This window comes from Labrus mixtus, chromosome 1 (assembly GCF_963584025.1).
Source record: "Labrus mixtus chromosome 1, fLabMix1.1, whole genome shotgun sequence".
NCBI lineage: Eukaryota > Metazoa > Chordata > Actinopteri > Labriformes > Labridae > Labrus > Labrus mixtus.
The window spans coordinates 2382389-2400314 of NC_083612.1; the positions used below are offsets into that span (position 1 = coordinate 2382389).

At 44.5% G+C, this 17926-nt stretch overlaps 1 protein-coding gene across 2 annotated transcripts in view; it reads left to right on the forward strand.

The window, feature by feature from the left end:
- The window catches only part of LOC132979482 (synaptosomal-associated protein 25-A-like), a 43256-nt gene extending 28013 nt beyond the window's left edge, over positions 1 to 15243 (forward strand). The window contains exons 5-8 of one of the 2 annotated variants that reach the window (XM_061045346.1): positions 5313 to 5430; positions 11408 to 11527; positions 13575 to 13719; positions 14893 to 15243. In XM_061045346.1, coding sequence (XP_060901329.1) covers positions 5313 to 5430; positions 11408 to 11527; positions 13575 to 13719; positions 14893 to 14961 — 452 coding nt within the window. In that variant the 3' untranslated portion in view covers positions 14962 to 15243. Of the gene's footprint in view, positions 1 to 5312; positions 5431 to 5675; positions 5794 to 11407; positions 11528 to 13574; positions 13720 to 14892 lie in introns of both variants that reach the window. The other variant, XM_061045337.1, reaches the window with a different exon arrangement.
- The last annotated feature ends 2683 nt before the right edge of the window (positions 15244 to 17926 follow it).

Consider the following 17926-nt stretch of genomic DNA (forward strand, 5'->3'; position numbering starts at 1 on the left):
TGTATTTTGTATTCATTCAAAGTGGTAACACAATGATATCGACCACTTTAAAAATAAATAAATCACTGTTTTTAACCATGCTCTTTCAAACCTGGCTGCCGTGTTTTCCAGGGCGCCGGACTGACCGACTGACTGACTGAGAGGTCAGAGGTCAGCTCGTAAGAAATATAGACTTTACTATCACCCTGTGTCTGAGAGGAAAAAGGCTGATCAATTTGACTGGTAACGACAAACACATGTTCTCACTCACATTCCTCCACCTCCTCTCCAGTTCTGCCCATTAAGACGACAAAGCAGCAGTTTGACCCGTTAAGGTTTGATGGTCGTTCCCTCGGCGTGCGGAAACAGTGGTGTGATGCAGGGTTTTGAAACTGGATAGTCAGTATGACCTCTGCTGCTTTCCTGAGGGCGAGTGTCCACGCCTCAACGCCTTTTTGAGCTGGACCTGCAGCACTTTGGCGTCCGGCGTCGGTGGTGACCATAAAGTCTGTTATATGTCCTGTGACTCATGTCTGCATTTATCCGAGGGACTTTTAAGGAGAAAACATAAAAAACTAAGGACAGAAATCCTGCTCTGGTGTAAGCAGCAGCTCTCGACCTGGATGTTTGGTTCATGAGTTTCAGCGGCCTTCACTAAATGTAGAAAACGCTCGCCGTGCGTGTGTCTTTGCCGCCTTTAGAGGAATGTTTTTAAGACGTCACAAATCATTCAAAGGACTCACACACCTCACAAACATCTGGCAACATCATCTTTGGAACCATCAGGTAATCAGGTCTTTGTTGACTTTGGTCAGATGGGTCGGGTATCAGGCCCCAAAATCGACCCGATTATCTTGAAGCGTGTACCCCGCTTAAGGTCGTTCTCTGAGCGCACCGACCTCCATCTTTGGACGGGCTGAAGCGCGAGAGTTTCCTTCTACATTAATGTATTTAAAGACTTGGGAAGCAGCATTCTTTCTACTTGTTGTCCCGACATTAAAGGGACCGGGGTTTCGTAGGGGTATGTGTCGATAGAAGGAACCTTCGTTGTGCGTAGACGAGAAGAAGGTCTCACTGTATGCAGACGACGTGTGAGTGTATGCATGTGTGTTAAAGGCTTGTGCTCAGCTCCATGCCTGACAGAGCAGCCTAATTGGCCTGTCAGACGAACATATAGCCTGTTTCCCCTCTGTCTCTTCTTCTCCTCCTGCTGCTCCCCCCCCCCTGCTGTTAGCGCAGGACAGCAATCAATTCACAGATTTAAATTACCTCTGCCTCTCAGCAAACGTCCTCTTAACCTGATCCCCCATCTGTCTCTCTCTGTCTTCCCATTTTTCTTCTCTTAATTTCTCCTCTCTCCTGACCTCCACGTTCTTCTTCTCCTGATTCTTTTCCAGATGGTCCTTTGGTTAAATTCATGGTTAAATGGATACTTCACCCGTTGGGTCATATATGTAGTAGAAATGAGAAATACATTTTGTAGTTAGTGCCTTCTTGACAGAGAAAAGGCAGAAAGTGTCTTTTTGGCTCATGTGGATGAAAGACAGCAACTCCCAGAATGCACAGCACCGCATCAACCTCAACTGCTCGTCGCTATATTGCAGCTCGTAGAGATCGCCATGAACACCCGATTCGACCTTCAAAATCCCCTTCATTCATATCAGTTTGAAGTTGAAACATACTTTCCTCCATTGTCAGTTCTCCTCAGCTTTCTCCATAGAGCCTGTTAGCATAGCTTCCAAGCAAGATGGCGGACGTTGAAAAAATGAGGAACTAGCGATGTAGTTTCACCCCCTCTAACCAAAGCAGCCTCCGATGATGCAGAATGATGATTTTTGCATCATCGGAGGCTGCTTTTGAGACTTAGAAATACGGAGCTTTCCCGTCTCAGGGGAAAATGAGGGCGGGATGCACGACCATTCAAAAACACTACCAGGTTTCTAATGATACAAAGATTAATGCTAATGGGTGAAGTATCCCTTTAAACTCTTTTCTATCATTTTAACCCATCCTTCACATTGACTATTCAAACCTCTACTGCTGGAGCCGTGCTGTTTTTTAAAATCACAATTCCCTCTTTAACTCTCCTTAAATGTAAAAACCTTCCCCACTAACAGCCTCCCCAAGCCTTTGGTAGTTCATAAAGTCGTGTTGTGCTGTAATCTCCGTGCCCTTTACACACATGCATGCACGCACCAACGCAGGTCACACACAGGAGGAGATTTGCCTCGTCTCGCGGTGATGTATTACCTGCAGTCGAGGTCTTGCTGCAGCTAATGAGTCCTCTTCCTGCTCGGCTGTTACTCGCATGTTGACCTGAATCACACCTCAGTCAGGGCTGATGGATTGCAGCTCATGCCTCGGTGAGCCGGAGTAGAGGCCGGCAGCGTGGTTTGAATGTTGCTCCTGCAGGTTAAAGAACGAGGTGTTAAAGTGATAACTGCCACCTGACGTCACACCCGAGTTAACCACGTTCCAGTTTCAAGAGTACCTTTGATTTGTTAGCTGACGATAACGACTGAATACGGGATAGTTTGCACGCTAACACAACATGACAACAGATTGAGCATGCTCGATACTTTCGGTGTGGTTCGATTTAATTACACACAAAGATCTAACTTTACTGTTGCCGCACGTAGCAGCCATGTTGGATTTGAAATCGGACTACTGAAGTTGCTCAGAGTTTCCGAGGCGTCGTTTCTGATGACGTATCAGAACGGTGACTTGGAAGTTCCCGACTTCAAAGTTCAAATGGAACGTGTTTTAAACGTCTCTTTATTTTATCGATCAATTCACCTGCTCACAGTGAATGAGTTTAATACACATGGTGTCATGTTGTTCTGTTGTAATTCAATTAAAACAACTTTATTAATCCTCCCATTGGAGATTTTTCTGGAACGTTTTGTCCTTTAAAGGCATAAATGAAAAATAAGATCTCAAAATCCCACAGATGAAAAGGTTTAATGGGACCTGAATAGAACAGAACCACACCTGTTACACCGTCTCCTGCTAAATAAATCAAACTGTCTGACGGCTTGTTGTTCTCGTTTCTCATTGATCTGAATCGTTTAACTTTCTTCAGAGCGGAGGGAGGAGGCGTGGGAGGACCTCTCGCAGTAATCCTCCGTCAGAGGAGGGGAGGTTTTAGTCTGAGGAGATAAACAATGCCTCTCTCTTTCTCTCACGTTTCTCCTCCGCTCGATCCCCTCGCTCTGCCGGGGATTATTATTATCACCGCCCGGAGGCCATTTAGTGGCCGTGCGAGGCAGTTAGTCGTTAAACTCCTCTCACACATACGAGCGACAGATTTCTACCTCACAGGTGACTGAAAACGCATCTTAATCCCTGACACCTGATCCTCGCTCCTCGCTCCTCGGCTTTAAGATTTCTCTCTTAACCTGAAGATTGAAAAAGGAGGCAATAAAGGAAGAAGTCATTTTCTCTTGTTTACGTTTTCCAGTGAATTGTCAGGAGGTTGATGTTTACAGACCTTCTTTAGTCTGATGTTGACAGCTTATATTCCTCGCCATCGCAACCCCTTCAGTTGCTCCAAACGCATCAACGTTTTAGGGTGAATTATTATTGTTATGCAGCTTTTATTCAGCGAGCAGAGGTCTGACGCTCTAATGGGAGGGTCCATGATGTTAGGTCGATTTATCTGAAAGTTACATTTATTTAACAAGAGTTAGAGTGTTGTTTGAATAAAATCTGTTGTTTTTTTTAAAGACTATCCTTCCCAAATAAAGCAGCCACACAGTTTAAAGGCTTCAGAGTTAAAGGAAGAATGTGCAACTTTTTGATCCAGTAGAGGTCGCCCTTGAGCACCAACAAAGTTTTGTTTGGCCACACCTCCTCCCCTCCGGAGACACACCTCCAACCACCGTTCACTCGCATTAAGAGCAAGCTGCAGACAAACTCGTCCTTTACTCAAGCTGCAATCACCTGTGTCCTGCATTGTTGTGTTAGCATGCTAATATTAGCGCTCTTTAGTTAGCTCGTAGCTTCACATTGTTGTGTTAGCATGCTAATGTTAGCGCTCTTTAGTTAGCTCGTAGCTTCACATTTCATGTAAACTGACACAGAATGAGCGTGATCTAAAAACTCTTACTAGCATCCAAATAATCAGTGAGTATGTTCTTCTTCTTCTCTCTAGTTCTTGACTAAAACAGCTTTTATACACAAGGGGAGGAGCCGGCCGTCCCGTCCATGTAAACACGGCTCTGACAACAACACAGCCAGCGGGACTCGAGCTTCTCCCTCATTGTACACAGTCATGACTCAGAGACACATTTACACAGGAGAGACTGGATTCATGATATATCAAATGTCGCACATTCTTCCTTTAAAAAAAACAACAAGAAAAAGCAGATTTAGATCTGAGAAAAACACAAACATGTACAGCCGAACTGTTATCACACATGACTCCTGAAAATGTCAAGAACATGTCAGGGCAGCCTGAGTCTTTCAGGAGGACGTACCTGATGTGAAAAGGAGCTTTTAGTGGTAACATTTACAAGGTGTCCAAGCAAAGTCTGATGCTGTGATGACCTTTATATAAATGCTACCTGTAGGAGGACATACTCAGAATCAACCAAAGAGTGAGAAAGAATATTCCAGCAGCAGAAAAGAGTTTGAAGCTTCATTATGAGCACGATCTCCCACTCACCTGGGGGGGAATGTTCCTGACGGTAACCTGCTGTATTTGCACATCAGATCGGTCTGAAAACACCATCAGCTACTTTGAATGAGTTCAGTCGATTCAAACAGTTTTGCAGCTGATTTAACGCAGCGGGCACAACACTTGAACGCCTCGTTCCCTGTTACAACTCTTTGTGTTGTAACTCTGTGACTCTTTCTTTTGGACGCTTCAGCAGAGCTGCAGAAATATCCCAAACAGCAGGCTGTCGCTTGTATATCATGTGTGTCCTCTTCTGCACGGTGACTAATCAAACCTGAGGAGTGTTTTTTCCTGGCAGACAATATGCCCCCTCTCCACTGATGGAGATTACAGCTCTCCTGTCCTGTAACCATTAACCAGGCGGAGAGAGGAGCTGACCTTGACTCTGGGCTTTTTATAGCTCTGTGTCCATCTGAGTCTGAGGAAGGCAGGGACACATTCATGAAACACTAACTGAGAACAGCAGGGTGTCGCTTCGGACGGAGGTAGGGAACAATGGAAACCTGTTAAAGTCTGGAGGTTTTTGCAGCTTGTTGCCTGCTTTGCTTTCTGCATCGAGCCCAAAAAAACATGTAGCCTCTCTTGCACCTTAGCGTAGAGCGCCAACCCTCCAAACCAAACCATTTCACTCCTCTCATGACTTTGTCCTCACCAGAACAACTTGATCGTGTGGAGGAGGGCATGAACAAGGTGAACGCAGACCTGAAGGAGGCCGAGAAAGATTTAAAAGATATAGGCCAGTGCTGTGGTCTGATTTGCCCATGTATTAAAAAGTAGGTACCGGCCAGGAGCCCCCGAGCTCTTGCCTGTCCAGTGCTGGTGGTGGTAGTGGTCATGTCTGATGTCTCTCTTGTCACAGTCAATGTCTTTTTTTTTGTCTTTTCTCCTTTGTCTGCCCTCTCTGCTCCCCTCCCCGTCCCCCTCCTCCCGCCCACGACTTCTTCTTCCTCCTCTCTTTTTCTTCTCATGTGCTTTCGTTCTTGTGCTGGGAAAAAAATGACAATGTGTTGGTAATCAGAGCAACTGGAGCGCATCGAGGAGGGGATGGACCAAATCAATAAGGACATGAAGGATGCAGAAAAGAATTTGAACAATCTAGGACAGTTCTGTGGTCTGTGTTCATGTCCCTGTAACAAGTAGGTGCTGCCTGTGTCACCTGACTGCATGTGTTTCAGTGCCTGCCTGCCTGCCTTCCTGCCTCTCTCTACCTGTGCGCCTGCCTCTGGTGTGTAGAGCATGCTGAACTGTGGTGTGAGCGGTCAGGACAACACACACACGCTCTGAACGGGCACCACGATGCATGCATGTGTGAGAGATAATGTGTGTGTGTGTGCGTGCATGAACAACACACACACATCCGTCTGATGCACTTTATCTGCCTCTGTGGCAGTTGTCCTCAGAAGCCCTTCATTAATCATTGGATGAGAGATTCTCTTGCAGCAGGTAGCGTCATCACCGGGGATCTGGGCCCAGCTACCCCCCCTACCCACCTGAACCCCAAACCCCCCCTCATTCATCCACCCTAACCCCCCCTGCAGGCAGCATGACACTTCATGCTGCATTCAAAGTCGAACCAAAGAACAAATCAACGAGTTGCCTTCTCCCCCTAAACGACTCAGTTGAATGTATCAGAAGTGAACTTTTCATGTTGGTGTTTCACATGTTTAACTCAGTTTAATTAACACGTGCTACTTTATGGTACTTAGTTGTCTCAGGTGATAACAGGTCACTTCCTGGTTGTTTTCTCGAGATTTCCACTTAACCTGTGGAGGTTGAAATTAACTCGTCGTCACAGACAAACCGAGTCAGACGCTGATATCTTGAGAAAGCAACCTGAATGTAGCTGTTATCACGGGTAAGCACGTACGGCTGCATTGGCCTCCGTACAAATGACTTCTAGGAAACAGCTGATGAAGTCTGCCCGGTTACTGAGACCAGAAACATCATTCTCACACTTTGGGTAATATTTAAACGATCTCTCTCTTGCAGTGGGTTCGATGATGTCACTGTCATGTCTGAATGGTTAATATGTTGCTGGAGTCAGTGACCAGGTAGCTTAGCTTAGTTTAGCTTAGCACAAAGAGAGGAAACAAGAGTTAAAAAGTTAGCATTTAAAGCTGACACAGGTGGCTATGCTCCAAACTTTGTAAACACTTCGGTGGGGATTCTTTAAGACACTTAAAGCTCCATGTGTTTCACTTCAATTGCACCAACTCTGTGCTCCGTCTCAGCGTCAACACAGGCACACAAAGTCTAAACAGACGTCGTACAACTTTCACTATTCACATCAAAGTCTCCTCCCTGGATTGAGCCGGTGAGCGACCCAGACGTCTCCACACATGTGGACAAAGCGTATGTGTATGTGCTAGGGTCTGCTGAAAAAGTTATTTTTACAGACTTTATTTTACTGCGCAGTTACCACCAACTCACCGCAGGTTTTTATATTTCCACTCTAACTGCTCGTGGCTGTTAGACTTTTTGTCAATGAGGTTGCAAAATACATGATAGAATTGGTCCCAAATGAATGCATCATTTAGCATTTAAACACAAACAAACAACACCGGAGCACAGAGACGCTGTTTGCTCTGCAGTGTATTTAACCCCTTTGAGTCTTAGCCGGCGCCAAAGCAGCACAGTCCACTTGTGAAATAGTCTCTTAGATATTTAACAAATTAACACGATATGAGTTCTTCTTTTAAGAAGCTGTGTTTACCTTTAAATCCGAACCAGGCTACCTGTTTCTCATGCTTTTGTCATGTGTGCTAAGCTCAGCTAGCTGACTGATGATAGCTTCATATTCACCTCAGAACAAACAAACATGACAAGAGAAAAAAATCATCTCATCTAACACTCTGCAAGAACAAAAAGTGCTCACACAGAACAAAGGAGCCGGTTACATTAGAAATAAAGCCTTAAAGGTCGGGTATGCAATTTGAATCCATTACAGTTTGGTCAGATTAAGATTCACAGGAAGCCTCTAAAAAACCTTTTCCTCTCGGGGCTGAACTAAAAGAACTGAAGGTGGTTTATGAGGTGAAGCAGAATTGCATACCGCACCTTTAACAGAGGCCAGGTTATTCTTTGTCCTGTTATTAACCCTTTAATGACACTTGATAATCCAACATGCCATCTGTGCTAAATGCCTCAGAAATGTCCCACATATTGAAATATCTTAAACACGAGCAACATTTTCCAAATCAAAGCTTGTCAATCTTTTCACTTTTGTTTTTGAAAACGTCAACGTAAAGGTCGACACTGAATGCCAGTTTTGCCAAACTCCTGTGTGATCTGTTCTCCGGCCCGAAAACAGCCAAACTATGGCGGCTGAGTCATGTCTGAGTGAAGGGACCAAAAACATCTACTGCACACAGTGTTCACTCTCAGAGCTATAGAAAACACAAGAACATTTTTTTTTAATATGAGATGCCTTAAAGGTGGAGTCAGTAGCTTTTTAAACACAACAGTCAAACTGGGCCCCTCCTCCTGAGCTCATCGCCCTCTGCAGGACGTAGTGTGTACGTTTACTGTTTGTACCTACACTGCAAGCTAATGCACGCTAGCTCAAGCTAACCGCCGGTGTTTGTCACCTACCTGTCCAACAGGAAGTAGACCAACTCCACGTCCACGGGTAAAAGACAACACAAGGTTCACCCTCGTTTTAGAACGAGCTTTATCCACTTGGTGTTTCTCCTCACTCTCATTATATTTTCTCTTCTTTGCTGCTACGTCCACGTCCGTCATATTCACCGCTTTGAATCTTGTCCAATCACTGAATTGTATCCACTCCTAAACTCACCTGCCGCTCTGTCATTGGCTGAGAGGAAACACACCAGCTCCGCCCAGAAACGTCCCGAGTCAACCAGAACAAATCAGAACAGTAAAATCCAGTCAGAGGACAGAGTCTCTGCAGACACAGTCACCACCACACAGGTATGGAGGCCCAGAAGGGACAATGGAGCAGCTTCACTTTAGGAGAAGTCTGTGTTTTATTTTGAAGGAGAAGTCTGTTTTTTATTTTGAAGGAGACAGCCAGCTTCACTTTAGGAGAAGTCTGTGTTTTATTTTGAAGGAGACAGCCAGCTTTACTTTAGGAGAAGTCTGTATTTTATTTTGAAGGAGAAAGCCAGCTTCACTTTAGGAGAAGTCTGGATTTTATTTTGAAGGAGAAGTCTGGATTTTATTTTGAAGGAGAAGTCTGGATTTTATTTTGAAGGAGAAAGTTGCTGACTCCACCTTTAATGATTCATCGTGTGTTCAGTCCATTTCTGTGAACGTGAAGTCAGCTGTCAGTCTTGAGATGTGACTTAAACAAAACCAAAGATCATAGAACACTGTCTGTGTTATTTATAGAATAATGTTATTTCTGTCAATTATCTTATTTTTCTCATCTTTTTTTTTTTTTTTTTTTAGATTTAAATCATCCAAACCTTTTTTCCCCCATAAACAGGGCTGAGGGGAACCTTGATATAAGCACATGTAACTAAACCTCTTTATTTGCACCGCAGCAGTCACTCTGTAGGAGCTGGAGTCCGTTTTTTTTGTTTTTTTTTAAGATAGTCACTTCCCTGTTTCCTGTATGAAGCTGTAAACGGAGCTCGCTGCCTCCACTTTTGGTCTGCTTCCACACGTGATGGATTCAGATCTTGTCTATTCTATAGCTCTCTGGTCCTCCCTCTCATTCAACACGCGTTACGTAACCCTGTGGTCATGTCCCGTGTGTCATCTGATCTCTTTATACGGCAGCCCTGTGTGGTCAAATAGCAGGACAGAAATCATTCTTGCTTGTTGTTATGAGCGGTCTGGAGCAGCCGATGGGAAAACGGTGTTGCATAAAATAACCTAAATGTGACTTAAATCTGTTTCTAACGTGGTGACCGGGACTCATCAGCTGACTCCAGACCTGGTTCTCAACTGGTCCAGCCTCAGGACCCACACCACCTAAATTATTTTATTTATTTATTTTTTATCCGTCTTTATTGACAAATTTAAAACATACAAAAAATGTTTATACAAAATCTTAAAATTCTCAAATGTATTGAGAGCAAATTGGTGTATTTTTAACAGCTCTGTGCTTCAATAAGTCGACACTTTATTGCACATAGTGCTGACGTTTGTCGTCCCCAATGTAAGAAAAGCCAAATTAATTTATTCAATGTCATATTTGCATTTCAGTGTGCGAAGAAGCATCAAATCAAACTTTACACTTCTTCTTCTTCTTCTTCTTCTTCTTCTTCTTCTTCTTCTTTTGTCGTTTATTGGCCGTAGCAGCAGCCGTCCTGCTATAAAAACAACCAAAGACAGTTTAGCTAGCAGCTCTGGTCAGCAGCAGCCAGGGGCGTGTCCAGACTTTTCAAACTGGGGGGGGGGCTCACATTTGTGGGATAAAAAAACAGAAGTAAAGCACGTCTAAAAGTCTCAGAAAGTGCAAAATCGGTAATCAATCAATCAATCAATCAAACTTTATTTATATAGCACCTTTCAGACAAATTAAATTGCAGTTCAAAGTGCTTTACAAGAGTGCAGAAAAGTTATTGACGAAAAAAGTAGTTTATAAAATCATTGAGAGACTAATGCACACCAATAAGAATTTAAAAAATATAAAAATGAAAAAATAAAATATGACACATAAAAGCAATAAGATATTAAAATGAATACATCGGAGAAGAATATTTAAAATTGATCAAAATTAAAAATCTTCCCCGCTCTGCAGCCGCAGCTTCATTAAAAACACATGGCTGGAGGCGCATGGCTGCATGCGCCCCACATACGGAGGCTATGGTCCTCCAAGCGGGCGGCCCGGGTTCAAATCCCACCTGTGGCTCCTTTCCCGCATGACATTCCCTACTCTCTCTATCAACTGTCCTGACTCTCCATTAAAGGCACAAAAAACCCAAAAATAAATCTTTAAAAAAAAACAAAAAAAAAAAACATTTTTTCCAGGCATACATTGGCGACCCACCGTTCGGTCCGGACCCCCCAGTTGAGAACCGAGGCTTTAGACATCACACAACAATGCACAGGATGTTCCTATTTGACCGTGTCCACTCCTACACATCCAGATGAAATGAAGGGCTGTGGTCTCTCTGCACTTGTTTTTTTTTTAAAGGGTTGGGGGTTTTGTTTTCTAACGGTCTGGTTTTCTTTCACTACACAGCATGTGTCTGATCCTGCTCCTCTTTACATGTTCACCCCTTCCTGTGTCATGTTTCTCGTCACCGCCCCCCCGCCTGTCCTCTCATCAGTCTGCATGTTTACTCGTGTGTGCGTCTCGTCGTTCTGTTCTGTGTTTGTGCTCGTCTCTATGTGCACATACCGTACGAGCCGGTCCTGCTCGGGTTCAATTGATCTGCATGTTGGATCAATTATTAACCAGCAGATTGTAAAGCATGTTTTTAAACATGGAGCATGTTAGATAAATCAACTCTTTATGAAACATATATTACTGTTTCAATCTGGAATAGACACACACACACACACACACACACACACACACACACACACACACACACACACACACACACACATACAAATACACACACACACACACACACACACACACAGAGACACACACACACACAGACAAGCACACAGACACAGAGACACTCTCTCACACACACACACATACACACACACACACATACACACACACACACACACACAGAAAGAGACACTCACACACACGCACAGAGACACACACACACACACACACACACTGCATTAGCTGGCCCTGACTGCGTTGTGTGTATGTAGGATTAAGGGCGGGGGCCAGGCCTGGGGAGGGAACCAGGATGGCGTGGTGAACAGCCAGCCCGGCGCTCGAGTGGTGGACGAGCGTGAACAGATGGCCATCAGTGGGGGCTTCATCCGCAGGTAAGTGTGTGTGTGTGCGTAGGTGTGTAGGTGGTGTGCTTTCTTGTTGGCCGTGTGTGTGCGTAAGCGCTTGTGAGCGGTTTATAATTATATGAAATGATATAGGACTTATCCCGGGTAGACATTTGACATTTCAGCATCATAACAATGGAGGTGGGCTGCACACTACAGTTTGATGTTATTTTTAGAGGCTTACAGACCGAAGCGCTGCAGAACAGTTAAGATAGTGTTGTAGTCAAGTCCACACTATGAGAGACCGAGACAAACCGGGGCCGGAGTGCTCTGAGACCGAGACAAGACCAAGACATTTAGAGATCTAGACTGAGTCAAGAGACATTTAGAGATCAAGACCGAGTCAAGACCAAGACATTTAGAGATCTAGACCGAGTCAAGAGACATTTAGAGATCAAGACCGAGTCAAGAGACATTTAGAGATCTAGACCGAGTCAAGAGACATTTAGAGATCTAGACCGAGTCAAGACCAAGACATTTAGAGATCTAGGCCGAGTCAAGACCAAGACATTTAGAGATCTAGGCCGAGTCAAGACCAAGACATTTAGAGATCTAGGCCGAGTCAAGACCAAGACATTTAGGGATCTAGACCGCGTCAAGACCAAGACATTTAGGGATCTAGACAGAGTCAAGACCAAGACATTTAGGGATCTAGACCGAGTCAAGACCAAGACATTTAGGGATCTAGACCGAGTCAAGACCAAGACATTTAGAGATCTAGACCGAGTCAAGACCAAGACATTTAGAGATCTAGGCCGAGTCAAGACCAAGACATTGAGGGATCTAGACCGAGTCAAGACCAAGACATTCAGAGATCTTGACCGAGTCAAGAGACATTTAGAGATCTAGACCGAGTCAAGACCAAGACATTTAGAGATCTAGGCCGAGTCAAGACCAAGACATTTAGAGATCTAGGCCGAGTCAAGACCAAGACATTTAGAGATCTAGGCCGAGTCAAGACCAAGACATTTAGGGATCTAGACCGCGTCAAGACCAAGACATTTAGGGATCTAGACCGAGTCAAGACCAAGACATTTAGGGATCTAGACCGAGTCAAGACCAAGACATTTAGGGATCTAGACCGAGTCAAGACCAAGACATTTAGAGATCTAGACCGAGTCAAGACCAAGACATTTAGAGATCTAGGCCGAGTCAAGACCAAGACATTGAGGGATCTAGACCGCGTCAAGACCAAGACATTTAGAGATCTAGACCGAGTCAAGACAAAGACATTTAGAGATCTAGACCGCGTCAAGACCAAGACATTTAGGGATCTAGACCGAGTCAAGACCAAGACATTTAGGGATCTAGACCGAGTCAAGACCAAGACATTTAGAGATCTAGACCGAGTCAAGACCAAGACATTTAGAGATCTAGGCCGAGTCAAGACCAAGACATTGAGGGATCTAGACCGCGTCAAGACCAAGACATTTAGAGATCTAGACCGAGTCAAGACAAAGACATTTAGGGATCTAGACCGAGTCAAGACCAAGACATTTAGGGATCTAGACCGAGTCAAGACCAAGACATTTAGAGATCTCGACCGCGTCAAGACCAAGACATTTAGAGATCTAGACCGAGTCAAGACCAAGACATTTAGGGATCTAGACCGAGTCAAGACCAAGACATTTAGGGATCTAGACCGAGTCAAGACCAAGACATTTAGAGATCTAGGCCGAGTCAAGACCAAGACATTTAGGGATCTAGACCGAGTCAAGACCAAGACATTTAGCGAGCTAGACCGAGTCAAGACCAAGACATTTAGAGATCTAGGCCGAGTCAAGACCAAGACACTGAGGGATCTAGACCGCGTCAAGACCAAGACATTTAGAGATCTAGACCGAGTCAAGACCAAGACATTTAGAGATCTAGACCGAGTCAAGACCAAGACATTTAGAGATCTAGACCGAGTCAAGACCAAGACCAAGGCAGGTCGAGATCAGGACAAAACCTTGCACGTGTTCACACACGAAGCTCACCTTGAAAGTCTAGATTTGGGATCATTAACTCTCCTCCTCGTCTTTGTGTTCTTCAGGGTAACAGACGACGCCCGGGAGAACGAGATGGATGAGAACCTGGAGCAGGTGGGCGGGATCATCGGGAATCTGCGTCACATGGCCCTGGACATGGGCCAGGAGATCGACACCCAGAACCGCCAGATCGACAGGATCATGGAGAAGGTACCGCCCACTTTTCGACTCTATGTTCAGAATGAGTGAAGGAAAGAAGTCGGCTTCAGTTTTCTCTAAGGCGATTCTCTCGTCTTATTGGGGGAGCACCAATTATTAAAATTAATTATTAAAAGCTGAGGGAACAAACATCATGTGGTCAGATTGGCACATCGTCTATTGCTGTGTGTGAAACAAGGAGATAAAATCCAGAGAGCATGGCGGCTTATCTTTAGAGTATTCAGCTGATACGGAGCACGGATTACACGCTCGGCATTAGGATGTGTGGCGGCGCATTCAGCGGGTTTGACACAATCTGATTCAGATCCTATTGGAACAAAAATCTGATGGTTAAGCCTCCTAATTGTGCACTCCAGAGAGCCAGTATGTCCTCCTTCTAACTTTAGATTCTGCTCCTGAATGCTCTGGATTTGTTTGGACCAGAGAAGGTAGGCGGTTTTAAGGCGACCCCCCCACACGGCCGTTTTGGACGCCCCTCGGTTTGCCAGATATGAGAGCAGTTATCAGGTCAACAGGTGTTGCAGTGATGGAAGCGGGCAAGAGAAGTGGTTCAGATAGAAGTGATTGTACCCGACCTAAAAAGCCTCTGCATGTTTCTAATAAGCTCCACGAGCAGAAACGTGCTCAAACTAGGATCAATATTGGAGATGCTTTTGAAAAATGGAGAGAGGTTAGAACACAGAAAGGTTTACAGACCCATGCAGAGCTGGATAAACACTGAAGCTTCAGAGTCCACCACATGGTGACCTGTGTGAGCATCGTCTCTAGAGAGGAGGGGGGGGGGGGGAGACAGCTCTCTATGATGTTTAGAATTTAGACTGCAGTACTCATTTTAAACACTATGAGTCAGAGATACATACTGCTCCTTTAATGTGTTCAAGGTTGTTTAAACAAAGCAAATCTAGCAAATTGTCAACAATTGAAATCGTCTACATATATATGGAAGAGCTCATGATTTAAAAAGATGTTAGCTCACTCATTCAGCGGTTATCGCTGCCCCCATGTGGGTGAAGAGAGATTGTGCTGCCCACTTGGGGACGCTGTGTCAATGGACATAATGACCAACACAACAGACTTTCACAACCCAAGAAAATATTTATTGTTAAATATTGTTTTACTCGCGCTCGTCTGCTGCACAACTGACCGTCCTGTTTTCTCTTTCAGGCTGATTCCAACAAGACCCGGATTGACGAGGCCAACCAGCGTGCTACAAAGATGTTGGGCAGTGGCTAAAGTGCTGCAAAAAAAAAAAGTGCTTTCATCCCCCCTTTGATCCCAAATCACCCTAAAAAATAACCACACCCACCAAACCCAGCCCCCCGACACCAACGGCCAGCGCCCACTTCCTAGGCGCTGCAACATCATGCTTCTAACGTGTAACATGTAGAGGTTTGCACACATGCACATATCATTCATCCCTCTCAGTCCCGCCCTCCCCCTCCCCCCTCCCCTTGTCGTCAGTGATGCTCTGTGTTGTTGTTCTTATGATTTTATGAATAAATTATAGTCCTGTCACATCGTCTTCTCTCTCTCTCCACACTGTACATAGTGCTTCTTAAATGGCTTCATTGGTTTAGATCATGTCTCCTCTTCTTCATCACTCTTTGTTTTTTTAAGTCTGTGTGTAATATAAACTGTTCGTACACCTCGTTCCAACATGTGCTCCCCCCCCCCCCATGTCCGTGTAGGACACGCTGTCAGGATGTCCTGATGCTACATGAGAAGGTCACCGTGATTTATAGTGAACCTGCCGCCCTCGCCGCTTGATAACAAAGCCACAACAAAGTCAGGTTTTGTAGGATTGATTATAAAGTTAGTAAGTAAAAAATAGGTTTTTTGATCCGACTGTTAGCGTCGTCTAATCTAGAGCAGTGTTATTGTTGCCATGGTTGATTGTATAGTGCACACATCTTTTCCTCAGGGAGCCAAATCTGTCCATCCAAAAACTAAAGGCTGAATATCTGAACATGTTTCATTGAACCTGCATCACAAGATTTACAGCAAATATGTGCAGCTGTTTGTGGTCTGTGTAGCGACATTGATGGTTAACCATAACCGATAACTGCACTGCAAAAACTCAAATCTTACCGAGTGTGTTTGTACAATCTATCACGTAAAGACATGAATGTTTTTCAAAAGGCTCGAGCATTCAAACACAAGGATAAGAGAGCCATTTCACTGTTTATCGTGTTTGGACAGATGGGTGGATTGGATGGATGACGGAAGATCTTCTGCACAATAAACATCAATATATAGTCATGCAGACGTAAAGATAAATAAAGAGTGCGTTAGTTATGGGGGATCTAAGCGTCACACGGTCGTCACACGGTCAGGATGAAGGACTTTGTCAAACTTAAACATTAACATTAACGACATTAACTGCCATAAACAAACTTCTATTAGAAAGTTGGACGTACAAGAAACTCCAACAACTTATGGTAGAGCGGTGGAAGTGTGGTTGCAGACGTCGGGTGAGGCTGAAGGATCGTGAGTCTGGGAGGGGCGTTCAGGGCTTCTTGTTCCCCTTTTCTATCTGCAGGGTGGCACGTCAGGTGGAAAAATTTCGGCCACAAAAAAGTTGAAAAATGTGTCATTAATCTGGCTGTGTGCGTGATGTTGGGTTTGGGGGAAACTTCTGGGTAATGGAGCATCGGGTGGCTTTTTCGCTCAGCTGCAGGATGAATGACAGGAAAGGTCAGCTGTTTGTTGTTGCTTCCATGATGGTTTTCCAGACGGCAGGTTGCAGACATGACCAAAACCTGCTGGCCCCTTAAATAACCTGCAAACTCCTTCTCCTCCTTCCTATACGCTGCCTTGACACTAATTGACTCCACCCCCTCTGCCGTCTCAGGGAAGCTTTCAGGCTTGAGATTTTTTAATGTGTGTCCAATTCCTGGTGGAAAATATCAAATCACACTCAATAGAAGCTCCCATCAGCTGATATCATGTGTCTATAAATGAGATATGTGATGTAAAGACTTTCCATTTCAAGACACTTTGCATGTAAATCTCTTGAAATAAGAAGTTAATCTGGACTTGTCAGGTGACTCTGGTGTATGTTAAGTGTTATGAGGTGTTTTTAACCAGGAAGTCGACGATACACTCGCTAAGATGGAAGCTTTTGCAGTGCAGTGATTTATAGTTAAAGGATGTGGATCTGAGTTTAAGACGAGCCCAAGTCCTTCTTCACCCACCGTTCAACCCTCGCAGTATAAAAGTCCTGATTTAAGTGTGTTATGCATGTCCATCCGCTGCTAGAAGACACTGAATAATTCATTTAACCAGGCGAAAAATATCCTAACATGGCAACCGCATGCTCCGTATGTAGGCCGCGCCGAGGAGAGGTCCCTGCTCATCTGCAATAGTGCCACTCTCTCTCTCTCTTTTTGTTTCATGTCTCTTTACCTTTCCAGACTGTGATCATCACTGTAAATTAAAAACCTTGGAAAATGCCAATAAAACCATCATAAGAACCAAAACTCCGCTTGTGTTTCATTTCACAGCCTTGGTCTTTGGTGACATCATCGTGTGCCTGTGTGCTCAGCGGATAAAGGAGAGTGAAGACGAACATGGAGGTTCTCAACAGGGTCCAGACTCAGGACCCAACACCACCTTTGATATAAAATAGAGCAGGTTGGACCTCACACGGAAAACAAAGCAAACATGTTTTCAAAGCACATGTAGACTTTTTGCAAAATAACATAAAATTCCAGGATCTGAGACCCACTGCAAAGAAAAACAGACGAGAAGAAGAGTCTGGAGTTAGGGGCTTTTAGTGCCTTAATTGTTGAGGTAGGACAGTGGATAGAGTCAGAAATCAAGGAGAGAGAGAGAGAGAGAGAGAGAGAGAGAGAGAGAGAGAGAGAGAGAGAGAGAGAGAGTGGTGAATGACATGCAGGGAAGGAGCCACAGGTCGGATTTGAACCCGGGCGCCCTCTCACATGTACGGAGGCCCAGAAGGGACAATGGCGCAGCTTCACTTTAGGAGAAGTCTGTATTTTATTTTGAAGGAACAAGCTGCTGACTCCATCTTTAATTAACTCAATGACCACCTTCCTTTGAGTTCTATCTCGTGTCATGTTGAATACTCTGGTTTGAGGTCATTGATTTTCTTCACTGATGGTCAGAAAGAGCTTCAATCACAGATTTGTTTCTCCTCATATTCCAGGTCAGAGGTCACAGAGGTTATCTGAATCGC